This window comes from Euprymna scolopes, chromosome 39, assembly GCF_053919585.1.
Source record: "Euprymna scolopes isolate OS-2025 chromosome 39, ASM5391958v1, whole genome shotgun sequence".
NCBI classification, from domain to species: domain Eukaryota; kingdom Metazoa; phylum Mollusca; class Cephalopoda; order Sepiida; family Sepiolidae; genus Euprymna; species Euprymna scolopes.
The window spans coordinates 9,958,017-9,978,526 of record NC_136520.1 but is presented as its reverse complement, the minus strand read 5'-3'; the positions used below and the strand labels follow the sequence as shown (position 1 = coordinate 9,978,526).

Here is a 20,510-nt window from a genome sequence, read left to right as displayed (position 1 = left end):
TATTTTGCACTAAAATTATTTTATGGGGTCCTTTGATCCGTATTTCTTTTACTGAAAGAAATATTTTCACAAAAAATTATTTTGTGGTGTCCTTGAAATCTAATTGATCCGTTTTTCTTTTAATAAAATAAATATTTTACACAAAAATTGGTATTAAAGCTCTTGGAAGCATCATTAAGAATGTAAAACCTTTGAATACAAAGATAAGAATGTTTTTAAAACGGGTTAAAAATGCAAAAAATTTTATTAAAAGAAGGAAGAAAATATTCAATATACAACCCAATTTCTTTAATTTTTTTTTAAAGTTGAAACATTTCTATTTTATTTTGAATCATATCAGGTCCATCTTTAGAGGGTAATTATTTGCTTCCCCACGAGAGCAAATTAGGCACAAGGCCGTTTTTTAATGTGGAGAGGCGGGGGGTGGGGAGAGACCAGCTTCCCCAAGGGGGAACTTTTAGTAACAATTGGTATGAAGGGTTTCCCCTACATTGACCAAGAGCAATGGTCTGATATGTGGGGATGCAGCCACATATTACTTTTGCAGCATCTGCCGGAACAGATACTACACTGTGATCCTTTTTTTCCCCCCCTATCTGTTTCTTGAAAGTTTTTAAATATTTTACATTAGCATGTATTTATTATTTAATAAACAGCAAAACATTTTATTAGCATCTGATAATTCGCATATTTTTGGTAGATATTTTTCCATATCATAAAATTTAGGGTTAAAGTTTGATAAAAAAAGAACAAATATTTTCACTTTCATTGACTTTTCCAAGATATATCACAGTCTATGAATTTCAAATGAAATCAACGTGGAACAACTTGTTATATTGGTTGTTACATAACATGTTGTGGAGAATCTCATTCCGGATGAAAATAGGAAGAATGTTCTACATCATACTATAATATTCGTCTACCGCTTTGTCCAGAACACAATCGTTCTTCATTAGAAGACTTTGTGCAAACTCCATGTTTTCGCACATTGTCAGATCTATAAAACTGGACAGGGTGTTATCAAAGACCTGCTGCAAGACCTCATTCAAATCATCTAAAAATGAAAGAAAACATCAAATTAAAATTTAACACAAACTGAATTTACTGCGTGGTAGCATGCTGATCGGTTATAGTCAGCTTTTGAATAAATGGATAAAACTGTTTTCTAGAATAGGATGTAAAAAATATTTTAGTAAAAGAAAGAAGGAAAAGTACAATCCAATTTTTTCTTTTGATTTCAATAATTTCATTTGTTATGTTGATTGCAATAATTTTATTTGTTATGTTGATTTCAATAATTTTATTTGTTATGTTGATTTCAATAATTTTATTTGTTATGTTGATTTCAATAATTTCATTTGTTATGTTGATTTCAATAATTTCATTTGTTATTTTGATTTTAATAATTTCATTTATTATTTTGATTTCAATAATTTTATTTGTTATGTTGATTTCAATAATTTCATTTGTTATGTTGATTTCAATAATTTCATTTTTTATGTTGATTTCAATAATTTTATTTGTTATTTTGATTGCAATAATTTTATTTGTTATTTTGATTTCAATAATTTTATTTGTTATGTTGATTTCAATAATTTTATTTGTTATTTTGATTTTAATAATTTTATTTGTTATGTTGATTTCAATAATTTCATTTGTTATTTTGATTGCAATAATTTTATTTGTTATGTTGATTTCAATAATTTTATTTGTTATGTTGATTTCAATAATTTTATTTGTTATGTTGATTTCAATAATTTTATTTGTTATGTTGATTGCAATAATTTTATTTGTTATGTTGATTTCAATAATTTTATTTGTTATGTTGATTTCAATAATTTTATTTGTTATGTTGATTTCAATAATTTTATTTGTTATGTTGATTTCAATAATTTCATTTGTTATGTTGATTTCAATAATTTCATTTTTTATGTTGATTTCAATAATTTTATTTGTTATTTTGATTTCAATAATTTTATTTGTTATGTTGATTGCAATAATTTCATTTGTTATTTTGATTTAATAATTTTATTTGTTATTTTGATTTCAATAATTTTATTTGTTATGTTGATTTCAATAATTTTATTTGTTATTTTGATTTCAATAATTTTATTTGTTATGTTGATTTCAATAATTTTATTTGTTATGTTGATTTCAATAATTTTATTTGTTATTTTGATTTCAATAATTTTATTTGTTATTTTGATTTCAATAATTTTATTTGTTATTTTGATTTCAATAATTTTATTTGTTATTTTGATTTCAATAATTTTATTTGTTATGTTGATTTCAATAATTTTATTTGTTATTTTGATTTCAATAATTTTATTTGTTATTTTGATTTCAATAATTTTATTTGTTATGTTGATTTCAATAATTTTATTTGTTATGTTGATTTCAATAATTTTATTTGTTATGTTGATTTCAATAATTTTATTTGTTATTTTGATTTCAATAATTTTATTTGTTATGTTGATTTCAATAATTTTATTTGTTATGTTGATTGCAATAATTTCATTTGTTATTTTGATTTCAATAATTTTATTTGTTATGTTGATTTCAATAATTTTATTTGTTATGTTGATTTCAATAATTTCATTTGTTATGTTGATTTCAATAATTTTATTTGTTATGTTGATTTCAATAATTTTATTTGTTATGTTGATTTCAATAATTTTATTTGTTATGTTGATTTCAATAATTTTATTTGTTATGTTGATTTCAATAATTTTATTTGTTATGTTGATTTCAATAATTTTATTTGTTATGTTGATTTCAATAATTTTATTTGTTATGTTGATTTCAATAATTTTATTTGTTATGTTGATTTCAATAATTTTATTTGTTATGTTGATTTCAATAATTTCATTTGTTATGTTGATTTCAATAATTTTATTTGTTATTTTGATTTCAATAATTTCATTTGTTATGTTGATTTAAATAATTTTATTTGTTATGTTGATTTCAATAATTTTATTTGTTATTTTGATTTCAATAATTTCATTTGTTATTTTGATTTCAATAATTTTATTTGTTATTTTGATTTCAATAATTTCATTTATTATTTTGATTTTAATAATTTTATTTGTTATTTTGATTTCAATAATTGTATTTTTTATTTTGATTTCAATTATTTTATTTATTATTTTGATTTCAATAATTTTATTTGTTATTTTGATTTCAATAATTTTATTTGTTATTTTGATTTCAATAATTGTATTTTTTATTTTGATTTCAATTATTTTATTTATTATTTTGATTTCAATAATTTTATTTGTTATTTTGATTTCAATAATTTTATTTGTTATTTTGATTTCAATAATTTTATTTGTTATTTTGATTTCAATAATTTTATTTGTTATTTTGATTTCAATAATTTTATTTGTTATTTTGATTTCAATAATTTCATTTGTTATGTTGATTTCAATAATTTTATTTGTTATGTTGATTTCAATAATTTTATTTGTTATTTATATTTTAATAATTTTATTTGTTATGTTGATTTCAATAATTTTATTTGTTATGTTGATTTCAATAATTTTATTTGTTATGTTGATTTCAATAATTTCATTTGTTATTTTGATTTAAATAATTTTATTTGTTATTTTGATTTCAATAATTTCATTTGTTATGTTGATTTCAATAATTTTATTTGTTATGTTGATTGCAATAATTTCATTTGTTATTTTGATTTCAATAATTTTTTTTGTTATGTTGATTTCAATAATTTTATTTGTTATTTTGATTTCAATAATTTTATTTGTTATTTTGATTTCAATAATTTCATTTGTTATGTTGATTTCAATAATTTCATTTGTTATGTTGATTTCAATAATTTTATTTGTTATTTTTATTTCAATAATTTTATTTGTTATTTTGATTTCAATAATTTCATTTGTTATTTTGATTTAAATAATTTTATTTGTTATTTTGATTTCAATAATTTTATTTGTTATTTTGATTTCAATAATTTCATTTGTTATGTTGATTTCAATAATTTCATTTGTTATGTTGATTTCAATAATTTTATTTGTTATTTTGATTTCAATAATTTATTTGTTATTTTGATTTCAATAATTTATTTGTTATTTTGATTTCAATAATTTTATTAGTTATGTTGATTTCAATAATTTTATTTGTTATGTTGATTGCAATAATTTTATTTGTTATTTTGATTTCAATAATTTTATTTGTTATGTTGATTTCAATAATTTTATTTGTTATGTTGATTTCAATAATTTTATTTGTTATGTTGATTTCAATAATTTTATTTGTTATGTTGATTTCAATAATTTAATTTATTATTTTGATTTCAATAATTTTATTTGTTACTTTGATTTCAATAATTTTATTTGTTATGTTGATTGCAATAATTTCATTTGTTATTTTGATTTCAATAATTTCATTTATTATTTTGATTTCAATAATTTTATTTGTTATTTTGATTTCAATAATTTCATTTATTATTTTGATTTCAATAATTTCATTTGTTATTTTGATTTCAATAATTTTATTTGTTATTTTGATTTCAATAATTTTATTTATTATTATAATAGGTTAAAGATGCAAAAAATATTTTAGTAAAAAAAGGAAGGAAAAGTAAAATCAAATTTTTTCTTCTTTCTTTTTTAAAGTACTTTATTATAGTCCTACTTTCAGCATAGCGCTACTGAAATCGGCGACAAGACAAATCAGTTCCTTAATTTTCTTGTTCTTAAGTATTTCTATTGTGCAGCGGTTTATTGAAAAAAAATAGAAGAAAAGGACATTATTGAAAAATATACAATAAAAATCAACGAAATTATACACATAAAACTAACATAATTAGTCTTTCCCAATAGTCATTTACAAGAATTCCTCTGGCAGACAGAATCAATGCTAACTATTTTGGGAATATTATGTATTGGATATGTTTTTTGTGTTGATTTCAATAATTTTATTTGTTATTTTGATTTCAATAATTTAATTTGTTATTTTGATTTCAATAATTTTATTTATTTTGATTTAAATAATTTTATTTGTTATTTTGATTTCAATAATTTCATTTATTATTTTGTTTTGAATAATTTTATTTGTTATTTTGATTTGAATAATTTTATTTGTTATTTTGATTTGAATAATTTTATTTGTTATTTTGATTTCAATAATTTTATTTGTTATTTTGATTTCAATAATTTTATTTGTTATTTTGATTTCAATAATTTCATTTGTTATTTTGATTTCAATAATTTCATTTATTTTGATTTCAATAATTTTATTTGTTATTTTGATTTCAATAATTCATTTGTTATTTTGATTTAAATAATTTTATTTGCTATTTTGATTTCAATAATTTTATTTGTTATTTTGATTTCAATAATTTTATTTGTTATTTTGATTTCAATAATTTTATTTGTTATTTTGATTACAATAATTTTATTTGTTATTTTGATTTCAATAATTTTATTTATTTTGATTTAAATAATTTTATTTGTTATGTTGATTTTAATAATTTTGTTATTTTGATTTAAATAATTTTATTTGCTATTTTGATTTCAATAATTTTATTCATTTTGATTTCAATAATTTTATTTGTTATTTTGATTTCAATAATTTTATTTGTTATTTGAATTTCAATAATTTTATTTGTTATTTTGATTTCAATAATTTAATTTATTATTTTGATTTCAATAATTTTATTTGTTATTTGAATTTCAATAATTTTATTTGTTATTTGAATTTCAATAATTTCATTTGTTATTCTGATTTCAATAATTTTATTTGTTATTTTGATTTCAATAATTTTATTTGTTATTTGAATTTCAATAATTTTATTTGTTATTTTGATTTCAATAATTTAATTTATTATTTTGATTTCAATAATTTTATTTGTTATTTGAATTTCAATAATTTTATTTGTTATTTGAATTTCAATGATTTCATTTGTTATTCTGATTTCAATAATTTTATTTGTTATTTTGATTTCAATAATTTTATTTGTTATTTTGATTTCAATAATTCATTTGTTATTTTGATTTCAATAATTTTATTTGCTATTTTGATTTCAATAATTTTATTTGTTATTTTGATTTCAATAATTTTATTTGTTATTTTGATTACAATAATTTTATTTGTTATTTTGATTTCAATTATTTTATTTTTTATTTTGATTTCAATAATTTTATTTATTTTGATTTAAATAATTTTATTTGTTATTTTGATTTTAATAATTTTGTTATTTTGATTTAAATAATTTTATTTGCTATTTTGATTTCAATAATTTTATTCATTTTGATTTCAATAATTTTATTTGTTATTTTGATTTCAATAATTTTATTTGTTATTTGAATTTCAATAATTTCATTTGTTATTTTGATTTCAATAATTTTATTTGTTATTTTGATTTCAATAATTTTATTTGTTATTTTGATTTAAATAATTTTATTTGTTATTTGAATTTCAATAATTTTATTTGTTATTTTGATTTCAATAATTTTATTTGTTATGTTGATTTCAATAATTTCATTTGTTATTTTGATTTTAATAATTTCATTTATTATTTTGATTTCAATAATTTTATTTGTTATTTTGATTTCAATAATTTTATTTGTTATTCTGATTTCAATAATTTCATTTGTTATTTTGATTTCAATAATTTTATTTGTTATTTTGATTTCAATAATTCATTTGTTATTTTGATTTAAATAATTTTATTTTTCATTTTGATTTAAATAATTTCATTTTTATACTTTCATAAACATAAATTTATTATATAAAATAAAATAAAAATCTTTTAATTTTAAAATTCAAATAAAAAACTTTTATTTTTATTATTTTATAAATATATATTTCTTATAAAATTTCAAATAAAATAATAACTTTTGTTATTAAAAGTGCAAATAAATACTGTGTTATTTTTTAATATATAATTTTGTTAATTCTTATCGTATGCATTTTAATGATGTCCTTTTCTCATATTTTATTTCAATAAATCGATTCACCATAGAAATACTGAAGAACAATAAAAGTGAAGGAACTGATTTGCTTTGTCACCGATTTCAGTAGCACTATGCCGGAAGTTAGGAAATATGTTAGCTGACTATAACTGGGTGATCAATCATTAGTAGATTTAGTCAAGTGATAAAAAATGTAAATAAAAAAATAAAAAATACCTCTTTCCAAACTAGGTCCTGGATATGACCTTAAACTACATCCAGTGGTGAGGCCCCAGCTTGCGGGCTTTGGGGAGTGTGGAGCCACCCTTTAATTACCATTGCTCCCAGGTCCACTCTGACCCGGAGTGGTAATACCAACTATGAGTTAAATAGAAACCAACATGAAAACAACAAATATATTCTATTAAAAATATTTTTCTTCAAAATCTTTGGATTCGGCATTAAATAACCCGAAAAGGGTTGATATGCCGTAAAACATAAGCAACCAAACCTTTTCAAACTAGTTCAGTTGATATGCTGTTCGTCATTTTTTACAATCATATCTCCGTTTGAGTGATTCTGTTGGTGTGCTAGAAGTTGTTATATTTTCATTGATTCTCGTTTTATTTCAATTTTCTTATCAATTTGTTCCAGCTGTTCGACATGAAAAGAAATTGGAATCTTAGGAAGATCTCTATCTTTCCAGTAATTATAGGAGCAACTGGACTGATGAAAAAGAATTTCAAAAATTAACTGGAAAATATACCCAATGAACCAGATGCAAGAGAGATTCAAGTAATTGTGTTGCGTTGTGTGCACTCAGTCTATATAACTGCATGGACAAATGGTCGCCGGACAAGTTTACCGACGAGTGTATATTTGAAATGAAAACTAAAAGACTCGACTGTTTACAAAAGAATTCGAGTTTATTTTAAACAATCTTCCTTTACACTTTGGTGTCGGTTGTCACTGACTCCACTAGCGAGGAGAGAGGCGTTGAGAGAGATAGGTGGCGTGGCAGGGGTGTTGACAGAGGACAGACTTGTTTCTCACCGCGTCGGCCGCTACTTTTTTTTGTAAAACTAAAACATCTTTGTTTATATTGGTATTGGTCACGTTTCTCTAGCCCCAGCTGCGAATGTCAGCTGCATTCCGATCTGGTCATAAAATATTTGTTGATGTTATTATTTTTGATTAATTCAAAGCATAATTGTCCCAATAATCCACAACCGTTGTTTTCAATTGTTGGCCAATTTCCTTTTGTTTGTTTGGCCTTGAAACAATTATGTGTGTCACTAGCTCAGGTGACGCTCGTGTCCAACATTCCATGTTGGCATGGTTGAAACGTGACCCTCACATCACGTTCTTGGCTTGCCTCTCCGATTTCTTCACAGCCTGTCCCATTATTATACAACAATTGCACTTAAAAGACCAGTCAGAATCTTAAAAAGTTTTTCAGTGAAATTGCAGATGAATGTTTAGTATTCAGTAGGATGCCCCATCCCCAGCTGGAACAAACTGAAAAGTGTGCAGATTTCTTAACAGGACAATCTATAAAAAATTGAATATCGAATGCAACAGCATCATTGGGAACACAAACTTCCACTAAGGTTGCTTCTTACTCCTTCTTTCCCCATATCACTACGTCAGTGTGTTTTATAGCTAAATTTTCATAGCTATAGGAATTGCATAGTCATGATGGATGGTGATGGTGAATAACTTATTTCCAACTGTTTTTTCTGATATTTATTCCCAGGACTTGCTGCCGCATTTGATAGTCAACTTTTTCCAGATCGTCCTGTTGAGAAATTTGCACATTTCCCAATTTTTTCTAGCTGTGGAGGGGACATCTTACTTAATGCTAGACATTCATCTGCAATCTCATGTATTCCAACCGAGACATCTTTTTAAGATTCTAATTGTACCATTGATTACAATTACTTGAATCTCTCTTGCACTTGGTTCATTGCGTATATTTGCTAGGTAGTTATTGAAATTCATTTTCATCAGTCCAATTGCTCCCATGATTACTGGAATGACAGAGATCTTCCTAAGATTCCAGTTTCTTTCATGTCGTACATTTCGTTTCTTTCATGTCATTTCATTATCTTTTCCTTCTCAGCCCTGTTCATCCCAGCATCATTGGAGACTCTAACTTCCACCAAGGTTGCTTCTTTCTTCTTCTTCTCCCATATCACTATGTCAGGTTTTATAGCTTTGTTTTCAAGATACACAGCTATAGGAATTGCCTAGTCATAGTGTATGGTGAATGACTTATCTCCAACTGTTCTTTCTGGTACATGTTCTCAGGACTTGCTGCTGCATTCAGTATTCAACTTTTTACATATTGTCCTGTACAGATATTTGCAAACTCCCTTGTGTCGCATCATATAATAGCCTCTCCCAGCAGAACCTTACAGCTGGATGCCAGGTGCCTCACACTCTCTACCTCTGTGTGGCAGAACCTGCACTTACAGTCATTGCTGGCAGCGCTCATTTTCTTAAAAGCATTGGTCATCTTGATCTTAGGCAGCCATTACCATTCTCTCTTCATCATAGTAGAGTGGTCCTCTTTATAACGAGTCTATGGAGCTTTCTTTATCAATATGCTCTTGGGTAAATTCATCCAGAAAATAATTGGCACACTGTTGGTTGGCCCATTGTTTTCTGATTCTGTTTCATTTCTAAGTAAGCCCTGTCGATATATATATAATGTTTTATTTTGAGTTTGCAAGGATGGCCATCATCAACATAGGACAACACATTTTCAAATCGAGAAATACATATCTTCCAATTGATTACAAAGCTCATCAAATGCGCATATATCTTTGAAACCCACAAAAAAGCCAATTGACTCTATTTCGCCATCTTGTTCGAATATAGAGACATATTGCGATCATGTTTAGTAGATCACACAGCAAAAAAAATAAATAAATAAAAAAACAATGGGCTGTTCTATCACTTGGCATAAAGTCTTATTAAACCTTGCCATCAATGCTGACGTTGCTGGGAAATTATTTTCCCATAATTACTCTTTCCCATTGTGTCATACATTGTGCATTCGATGACTTCACATAAAACTCTTCTCCGATTCTAAGGGGGGGGGACCAGTTTAAATAGTTACAAAGTTTACTGTTTGCCATTCGCAATTTGCGAATGGCATTGGTTATGATGACTGAACTTATGGATTTATAATCTGAAACTGCCATTTCTCTGTTGCAGATATTGAGGTTTGAGACTCTAAGGAAGCAACTTTTGTCATGGACATGTTTCAGAAGCAGAGATGTGTCATTGAATATGTTTTTTTTGTTTTTTTCACAAGGTGGTCACCACTTATCAAGGCCCGGAAGCCACTTGGGGATAAGGGTTATTGCGTGTTCAGTACGTTAGTGTTGAGATTTGATAAAGTGTCTTACTGAAGGGGGCGGTTTATCAGGAATTTTTTTATGTTGGACTTGAAGACATCCAGGTTGTAGTCAGGTGGGAAACAGGCAAACAGAACAGAGTTCCACAAGTGTGCACTTCTAAGAAAGAAGCTTTGTTCATGGAATCTACATTTGGGTTTTGGCACAGATAAAGAGTGGGGAAAATTTTTGACAGTGGTTTCAGCTAGATGGGTGTTTTTCATGAAAGATTAGCGAGGGGGGACCAGGGATTGGAGCTCAGGGAATTTCTGAGAAAAGTGCATTGATAATGGTTGTGTTTAGGTAAATTAATAAATTATGATGCAGAAAAAGTCACTTATTTTAAATGGTACCACTTCCCATCTTAATAACTCTTAAAAATTTTGAGTTAGCAAAAAAAAAAAAAGTGGTTTTACTCTTGAAACGACCCTCGAATGAGAAATTGCGCCTTGGGCGTGTATGTACAACCATCATTGGCAAAAGTGCATTTTTTTTTTTTACACAGTGGTCACCACTTATCAAGGCCCAGAAGCCACTCAGGGATAGGAACTCTAACCCTAACTCTAACCCGTCTGTTTAAATTTATGTATGTATGTATGTGTGTGTGTATGTATGTATGTATGTATGTATGTATGTGTGTATGTATTTATGTATGTATGTCTGCCTAAAACTTTTTGAATCTCCTAACCGCATCATCAGCAATTACTGCCTTCCATAGTTGTTGTCGTCACACCACGTATTTGGCCAACTAAGCCTCTGACCGGCTTTGGGTAGGATTGAAACCGCTATCTTCAGACAATGCTCACCTGGAACCATAAAGATTCAGCGCAGTAAATAGAGACGTTTCAGGTGAAGATTGTCTGAAGATCAGAAGAGAGATAATCAGAAAGATCTTTGTTATTGATGACCATAGGTTGTGTTGCCATCGGCATAAATGTCTGTGAATGATCTAAGAATGTGATTTGGGAGATCGTTGATGAAGATGTAAAAGTGAGTAAGGTCCAGGATGGGACCTTGGTGGACGCTAGTGTTGATACGTTGATTTTCATTACCAAAAAAATCTGCTGATGCTATAAAAATTTTTACCAAAATTATGTTCCTATATTCTCTTAACAAATGTGTTCATCTCAACATTTTGCAACCCATGACTTTGAACTTTCCCCAAGATGTGCAATAAATTATGTTTTAAAAGCAAATCCTGCTTTTATTTAATTCAAAACGTTGAACAGCTACAAAGACGGAAGTACTACCATTAAAAACAAGCAACCTTTTTTGCTCCGGAATTTATTTTTCTACATATTCGTCAACCTTCACAATGCACTTCGTCTAGCCGAATCCACTGTGAAAAATTTCCCCCACTCTTTATCTGTGCCTAAATCAAAATGAGAATTCCATGAACAAAGCTTCTTTCTTAGAACTGCACGCCTGTGGAACTCTGTTCCATCATGCCTGCTTCCCACCTGACTACAACTTGGATGTGTTCAAGTCCAACGTTAACAAATTCCTAATGAACCGCCCCCTTAAGTAAACACTTCATCAAATCTCCACACTAACGTAATGTACTTGCAATAACCCTTATCCCTGAGTGGCTTCCGGGCCTTGATAAGTGGTGATCACTGTTGTAAAAAAAACAAAAAAAACATACGTATAAAAGAAATGTGAGGCCAATAATAAATTTCTCACATAGAATCATTTCCCGTAAACAAATCTTCTCCTACAATTTTAAGAAGCCATCTTTGAATTTGGAATTTGCTCATATTTGCCAATTAACAACTTAGATTATTACAGTTACTTTTGAACTATTTCAATTTCATATATCTAACCTGTCAATATTTTCTTTGGATTGTTTTGAGCTTGGATTTCTTTGGATTGTACCACATTTTTCAATTGTTTTCATTGAGCTTGGATTTCATTTAGAAGATCCCCATCTGGCATCAATTGAAATAAATGGCTCTCATCTTGGGGAGGCCTCATGTTTTGACATGCTTTAAGGCTTGACCTTTACTCCTGATCTTAAATGGAATAAATACATTAAATCAGTTGCCAAGGTCGCTGGAAAAATGGTGGGATAGATATCCCACTGCTGATGAAATTCTCTATCTATATAAGAGCCAGGTACGTCCAAGGATGGAGTACTGTTGCCACATCTAGGCAGGAGCTGCTAGAAAGGACATCCTGCCTTGATAGAGTTCAAAATAGACTTCGTAGCCTCGTAGGGGATGTCCTTTTCTCTTCTCTGCAACCTCTTTCTCATAGAAGAGATGTTGCGAGTTTGTCTCTGCTTTATCGTTATTTTCATGGCAAGTGCTCGGCTGAGCTCCAATTTATGGTCCCCTCTCACCAGACTTTCACAAGAAACACCCATCTAGCAGAAAACACTATCAATAATTTCCCCTACTCTTTATCTGTGTCTAAACCTAAACGTAGATTCCATGCGCAAAGCTTCTTTCTTAGAACTGCACGCCTGTGAAATTGTCTTCCATTTTCCTGCTTTCCAACTGACTACAATATGGTTGTCTTCAAGTCTAACGTAAACGAGTTTTTGAGTAACCGTTCCATATAAGTTAACAAATTTACCAAATTTCCATTAATAACGATTACTATATTGTCCAATTTCTACTGTACACTCTTTAACCCTTATCCTCGAGTGGCCTCTTGGCCCTGATAAGTGGTAATGCCTATGTAAAAAAAAGAAAAGAAAGATCCTTTTAAACCTATGCATTTCTATATGATTATCAACTTTTATATGAATGCGACTTCTTTCATAATTTTTAGTTTTCAATTAATGTGCTAACCTTCTATAATATATTCTCACCTGTGTGTTTAAAGGTATGTATGTATGTATGTTTGTATGTCTCGCAAAAACTTTCAACGGAGACAATGAATTTTCACGAGATGTGTATCATTTTGAAGCTCGATCCTTCGGACGACAAATAAAAAAAAAAAATGGTCAAAAATTCCTTCACTCTCAACTGGACACTGGATATTTTCGAGAGTCATCGCCTCTTTTCGATTGTCTAGCCTTAATTTAAACCTACGTCACTTGCGGTTTGGCGATGGGCACAATAGCAAATGTGTCACTTTATTTTTTCACTTTCTTTTCCTCCTTTGCGGTATGGGCTCGAGCCTACTAACCACCTTTTTTTTTTTGCACTCGCAATTTTCCTCCTTTTTTTTTTTGCATCTTACACATTATTTTCCCATAATTACTCTTCCCCATTGTGTCATACATTGTGCATTCGATGACTTCCCATAAAACTCTTCTCCGGGTCTAAGGGGGAAGGAAAAACGGTTTAAATAGTTACAAAGTTTACTGTTTGCCTTCTATAATATAAATCTCACCTGTCTGTTTAAAGGTATGTATGTATGTTTGTATGTCTCGCAAAAACTTTCGACGGAGGCAATGGATTTTCACGAGATCTGTATCATTTTGAAGCTCAATCCTTCGGACGACAAATAAAAAAAAATGGTAAAAAATTAATTGAATTGGTCATTAATTCCTTCACTCTCAACTGGACACTGGCTATTTTCGAGAGTCATCGCTTCTTTTCGATTGTCTAGCCTTAATTTAAACCTACGTCACTTGCAGTTTGGCGATGGGCACAATAGTTAACGTGTCACTTTTTTTTTCACTTTCTTTTCCTCCTTTGCGGTATGGGCTCGAGCCTGCCCGCCTGCCGACTAACTACCGTTTTTTTTTTTTGCACTCGCAATTTTCCTTCTTTTTTTTGTTGCTCAACCAATACCATTACACCCACCTCCACTTTCTTTTCTGCCTTCGCATCACGGGTTCGAGCCTGTCTGCCTACTACAACATTTTTTCTTTTTTTTTTTTTTTGCTCAACACACACCTACAAACACCCGGGCAATGCTGGGCACCCAGACTAGTCTTTCATAATTTGTAGTTTTCAATTTATGTGCTAACCATCAAAATTATAGCTTGCATATTAATATTATTTAGCTAACTACTTTCCTTTGAGGTTAAGAGTCATTCTTTGAAACTCCATGGAATAAGAAAAATTTAAACTTTTCAACTTGTATTCCTTGTTGAATCATAAATTGTTGTAAATTCTATTTTACATTGATTTTCTTATACCAATGCTCTATCTTGAATATTGAGCTTTTTCATCTAGTTCAGCTAGTTTATACTTGCTTTAAGTTTACAGAATAATTCAATTTGTAAACTTAAATTTAAAAAATTTTTTTATTAGTGATGATTCCGATACAATCACCAATTCTGATTCTTTATAAATCTCCAAATATTTAAGTGTAGATTTTTTTATTCATTCCTACTCTATAATATAAATCTCACCTGTCTGTTTAAATGTATGTATGTTTGTATGTATCGCAAAAACTTTCGCTAGAGGCAACAGATTTTCACGAGATTGGTATCATTTTGAAGCTCGACCCTTCAGACAACAAATATCGAAAAATTGGCTAAAGACATTAATTACTTCACTCTCAACTGGGCATTTTTCTACAAAGAAGGGGCGCTGTTTTCAACAATATTTTTTGAAAATCATTGCCTCTTTTCGATGGATGCAATAGCAAAGATGTCACTTTTTTTTTTATTCACGTTCTTTTCCCCCTTCGCAGTACAGGTTCGAGCCTGCCAACCTACTTCCACTTTTTTTTTTTTTTTTTTTTTGCTCAATGCACACCCACAAACACCCGGGCAACGCCGGGCACTCAGGCTAGTTAAAAAATACATGTTAAATGTGCATATATTTTCTCAAGCGTAAAAACACACTTGTCGGAGATAATTTATAAATTTTAGTTTTAGAGGTAGTTTAAAATTAATAAATGTTTATTTTTCAACATCAATAATGGTAGTGGAAGATTTACTTTAAACAAAATAAAAAAAACTGAAATTATTTTTGGCATCAGAAATTATTCTGATTCTCCCAAAAGTTCTAATTTTTGCGATTCAGATTAATTATCTAAATATTAATATCATAAGTGTTCATCTGAGCCTAAATCTATCGTCCCTCCTTGCCAAACTTTCACAAAAAACACTCGTCTAGCCAAAACCACTATCAATAATTTCCCACACTCTTTATTTGTGCCTAAACCTAAATGTGGATTCCATGAGCAAAGCTTCTTTCTTTCCAGCTGACTACAATATATACAAACAGATTTTCACACACACACACACACACTTGCATGCATACACACACACGCACGCGAATGCACACATACTCACACAAGCACAAATTTGCACACACATGTGCATGCATACACACACACACACTTGCATGCATACACAAACACATATACACACACACTCGCTCACTCACATACATAGATTTGCACAGACACATACTTGCACACACACATGTGCACAAGTACACACACACACTCGCACATGCACACTAACTCACTCACACACATGTACAGATTCACACACACACACACACACACACACACACACACACACACACACACACACACACACACAATCCAAACTAGAAAAACTCACCTTCATCGGTTTGATTTCCTGTGGCAAACAGTGGATTTTCACCACCACTCGCAGAACATTCAGGAGAGATAGGCGAAAGAGGAGGAGGAGGAGGAGGTGAATTATTCTGAAACAGAAAAATATTTACAGTTCAAATAAATTTCTCCATTTTTGGAGTGGGTGAAGGTTATGCGTAGAGAAAGACAAAAGTTTGTTGTTGAAGAAAAGGAAATAAATAACTGGAAACTGAATGAAATGCATAAACATAAATAGGACCAAGCAAAGAATAGATACCTTGTAACAGAAAACGATGACTGGCGATAACCGGTGCACATTTCAAGTGACACCGGTAATCCGACCTTGACATTGGCACAAGCACATGGCGTTGGTTTTTTTGTAAACACGTCAAATAGCAGACATGGTCGAATATTCGCAAGCAAGATTTTTAAAAAAATATATTTACAAAACTTTTGAAGATTTAATAGAAAAATATATATTTACAAAAAAAATTTTTTAAGTAGTAACAAAATGAACATATTTAAATAAAAGATATTTAAATAAATGGCTGTCTTTCTTTCTGAGTGCGTTTTTAATATATTTACAGAACTTTTAAATAAACCTTAGAATAATAGTAATTATAATAACTAGCATTTCAGCTCGGCGTTGCCTGGGTGTTTGGAGGTGTACATTGGGCAAAAAAAAAAAAGGTCAATTTTTTTAACTTTGACCCCTATTATGACCTCTTGAAATTTATTGTTTTGGGCTCAAATCAAGTTTTTCAGTTAGATCCACGTCCAAGAAACCTATATCTAAAATTTAAAGTGTTTAGACCCAAAATTGTCGGAGGAGTTTGGTAGAGTTCTCAAAGGTTATACTTTTACCCCTTAACAGCCAAATTTCTGGCCAAAAATGGATTATAAAGATTTTTCCAAATCTCAGTACCCTGTATATCAAATTTTGAGTCTGTAGACTTAAAATTGACAGAGTTATTGCATTGGAAAATGTACACAGACACACACACACAGACACTTTCACTTTTATATATATAATAGATAATAAAATAAATAATTTTTTTTTTTTACATAGGCATCACCACTTATCAAGGCCAAGAGGCCACTCAAGGATAAGGGTTAAAGAGTGCACAGTAGACATTGGATAATATAGTAATCATTAGTAATGAAAATTTGGTAAATTTGATAACTTATATAGAACGGCTCATCAAGAACTTATTTACGTTAGACTTGAACACAACTATATTGTAGTCAGCCGGAAAGCAGGAAAACGGAAGACAATTCCACAGGCGTGCAGTTCTAAGAAAGAAGCTTTGTTCATGGAATCTACGTTTAGGTTTAGGCACAGATAAAGAGTGAGGGGAATTATTGATAGTGTTTACAGCTAGACGAATGTTTCTTGTGAAAGTTTGGCGAGGGGGGACCATAGATTGAAGCTCAGTTGAACACCTTCCATGAAAATAACGATACATCAGAGACAAACTCGCAACATCTCTTCTGTGAGATAGAGGTTGCAAGGAAGAGAAAAGGACATCTCCTACAAAGTCTATTTTGAACTCTATCAAGGCAGGACAAGTCCTTTCTGTAGAGGCCAGAAAGGAGTTATCGCCCTTTCGCTCAGACTTGGCATAAGTGGAGTTATCCCCCTTATAAAAGAACTGTACAATCGCCATTATGTGTTTACATTCATCGACGGCGACACGCTGTCGGATTGGGAAACCAGCTTGCTTAACGCAAACTGTACATGGCGCTACGAACATATTGTCACTTTAAAACGTGAACTACTTATATCGCAGCATTGGACTAAAAATATCGTTACACTATGGAACAAGAAAACGTTCTCTTATTACGTCAACTAGTCGAGTTACAAAAAGAAAACATCGAATTACGGAAGGACATCTTACATGGACGAGCGAACACGTCGCAAACAAAAAGAATGCAGTGACCTTCTATAGGTCTGGACTCAACAGATAGCGAATGGGCACTCTTTTTAGACACCTGGTCACGGTACAAGGAGATGTGCAGACTCGAAAATCCAGCTGTAATTCGAAACGAACTGCGAGAAGCATGCACACCGGAAACGAACAGGTTACTTTTTGAGCTCATTGGACCAGAACGACTCAACAATGCGGCAGAAGAGTTCCTTCTTTGCCAAATACGACTGGTGGCCGTTCGAGGCTTACACAAGGAAGTCCACCGACAAACGTTTCACTCCATGAAGCAAAATGAGGGTGAGTCAGTGACCCATTTTTTATCGAGGTTACGTGGCCAGGCGAAATTTTGTGAATTTAGTATTCAGTGTCCGAACGAACCCACTTGCCGGCAGCAGGTTAATTACTCAGACGATATGGTTGCCGGGCAAATGATGGCAGGGTTAAGAAATATCGAACACCAGAGAAGGGTACTGGCAGAGGCAGCTACACTTCCTACCTTGGATCTAAAGTTTTCACGGTTGGTTTGCCTGGAGGCAACAGACGAAGCAACTCCACACTTTTCCGATACCACACAACCTCTCACGATATCTGGGGTACAAAAGTCGAATCAAGTACAACAAATGCATGAGGCAAAGGCCCTGTCGAACCCATGGGACACCAAACCTTGCAATGGTTGCGGAAAAACATCACACCGAGGTGGATCGATGAACCGGAAAGATTGCCCAGCAGTGGGACTCAAGTGCCACTTTTGTGGAATAGTAGGGCACATTAAAAAGGTGTGCCGGAAAATTAATAGATCCAAAACGGAGGCTATAAAAAGCGGGGAGTCGTTCATGTTTTACACCACGGATAAAACCCCTACTCACAGACACAATGAGAGACAACCGGCAAACATTCCTCACCTTGAGTGGAATGGGAAACAGTTCCAGGTGGGCGCCCCAGAACCGCCCCCCTCAGTTACAGCAGAGGTAACTGTAATGAACAAGTGCCATGCAACCTTTGGAAGGGTGCCAAAGAAGCCAATGAAAGTGAGCACCCACGCCATCCAAGCCTTTGCGGACACAGGAGCCCAAACTTGCTCTGTTGGCCCCGAGATTCAAGGACTCCTCGGGTACCCAAATGGGTACTTGGTTCCAACTACCCATCGGATAAGGGGTATAACAAATAGCCAGTTACACATCAAGGGGGTCCTGTTTTTACATATTAAGGTGGGATCAAGAGAAACACGACAGGCAGTGTATGTGTCTGGCACTGGGGATAATTGAACCCGTACCGGTAGGCACACCAACTACTTGGTGCTCGAGAATGGTGGTCACACCAAAAAAGGATGGATCCCCAAGGCGGACGGTGGACTTACAAAAGTTGAACGAGGCGACCATGAGGGAGACGCACCACACTTCGTCCCCATTCAATCAGGTCTCGGTAATACCTGCACATACCAGGAAGACTGTACTCGATGCGTGGAACGGTTACCACAGTTTACCGCTGTCTCCAGCTGCACGAAACGCCACCACGTTCATCACTGAATGGGGTCGATACAGGTACTGTCGAGCCCCTCAAGGATTCCATGGATCAGGAGATGGCTACACCCATCGGTTTGACGATATCACCATGGACATGGCTCGAAAAACTCGGTGTATAGATGACAGTCTCCTGTGGGACAACTCAATGGAATCCTCATTCTGGCACACAATTGAATATATAAACCACTGCGCCGATAGAGGAATTGTGTTTAACCCAGACAAGTTTCACTTTGCTGACATGGAAGTGGAGTTCGCAGGGTTTCAAGTAACAGCGAACGGGGTCAAACCCACAAGAAGAATGACTGAAGCCATCCTGAGCTTCCCCACCCCGACAAATATTACTGGGGTTAGGTCCTGGTTCGGACTCGTAAACCAAGTCTCCTATGCATTCTCACAAGCCGAAGTTATGGCCCCATTCCGAGAGTTGCTGAAAACAAAGGACAGGAAATTTTGTTGGGATGAGACACTGGAACAGGTATTCCAAGAGTCGAAAAAAATAATAGTGGAAAGAATTGAAAAAGGCATCCAAATGTTCGAAATGAACAGAGCAACAGGACTCGCGACAGACTACAGCAAAACAGGGATATCGTATTTTCTGTTTCAAAAGCACTGCAGATGTGAGGGGGAATTAAAAATGAGTTGTGGGGATGGCCATTGGAAACTCATCCTGGCGGGATCCCGTTTTACCAACGACGCAGAATCACGATATGCACCAGTGGAAGGTGAAGCCTTGGCTCTGATCTATGGGTTGGAATCATGCCGCATGTTCATACTCGGATGCCCAGACTTGGTAATTAGAGTGGATCACTTACTGCTCGTAAAGATATTTTCAGACCGAGCCCTGGAGAATATAAAAAACCCACGCCTGTTAAACTTCAAGGAAAAGTCACTCATGTATAAATTCAAGATAAAACATCGACCGGGGAAACTCAACTTGGCCCCTGACTGTGCATCTCGGTACCCAGCGGGCACCCCACCAAGAGACCAGGACCAATCCATTGACACCGCAGTCAAAGCCGCCCTAACATCGATGTACGAGAATGATACTACGTTAAGAGCCATCACATGGGGAAGGATTGTGGCTGCGGCAGCCACAGACGAAGAATGCAGGACTTTGAAAGAGCTGATTCAAAATGGCTTCCCCCAGTCACGTAACAATATCCCAACCGTAGTTCGAGTCTTCTGGCCTATGCGTGAGGAATTATATTGCCTGGAAGGAGTGATCATCAAGGGGAACAAAATCCTAATACCTCGACAACTCCGCGC

The 20,510-nt window shown here is 31.6% G+C and overlaps 1 protein-coding gene across 2 annotated transcripts in view; it reads right to left on the bottom strand.

Annotated features, from left to right (window-relative positions):
* Positions 1-225: 225 nt before the first annotated feature.
* The window catches only part of LOC145263646 (uncharacterized), an 84,847-nt gene continuing 64,562 nt past the window's right edge, over positions 226-20,510 (bottom strand). For both annotated transcript variants that reach the window (XM_080120505.1, XM_080120504.1), the window contains exons 9-10: positions 15,798-15,903; positions 226-1,054 (exon numbers count right to left, since the gene is read on the bottom strand). In XM_080120505.1, coding sequence (XP_079976631.1) covers positions 897-1,054; positions 15,798-15,903 — 264 coding nt within the window. In that variant the 3' untranslated portion in view covers positions 226-896. The remainder of the gene's footprint in view (positions 1,055-15,797; positions 15,904-20,510) is intronic.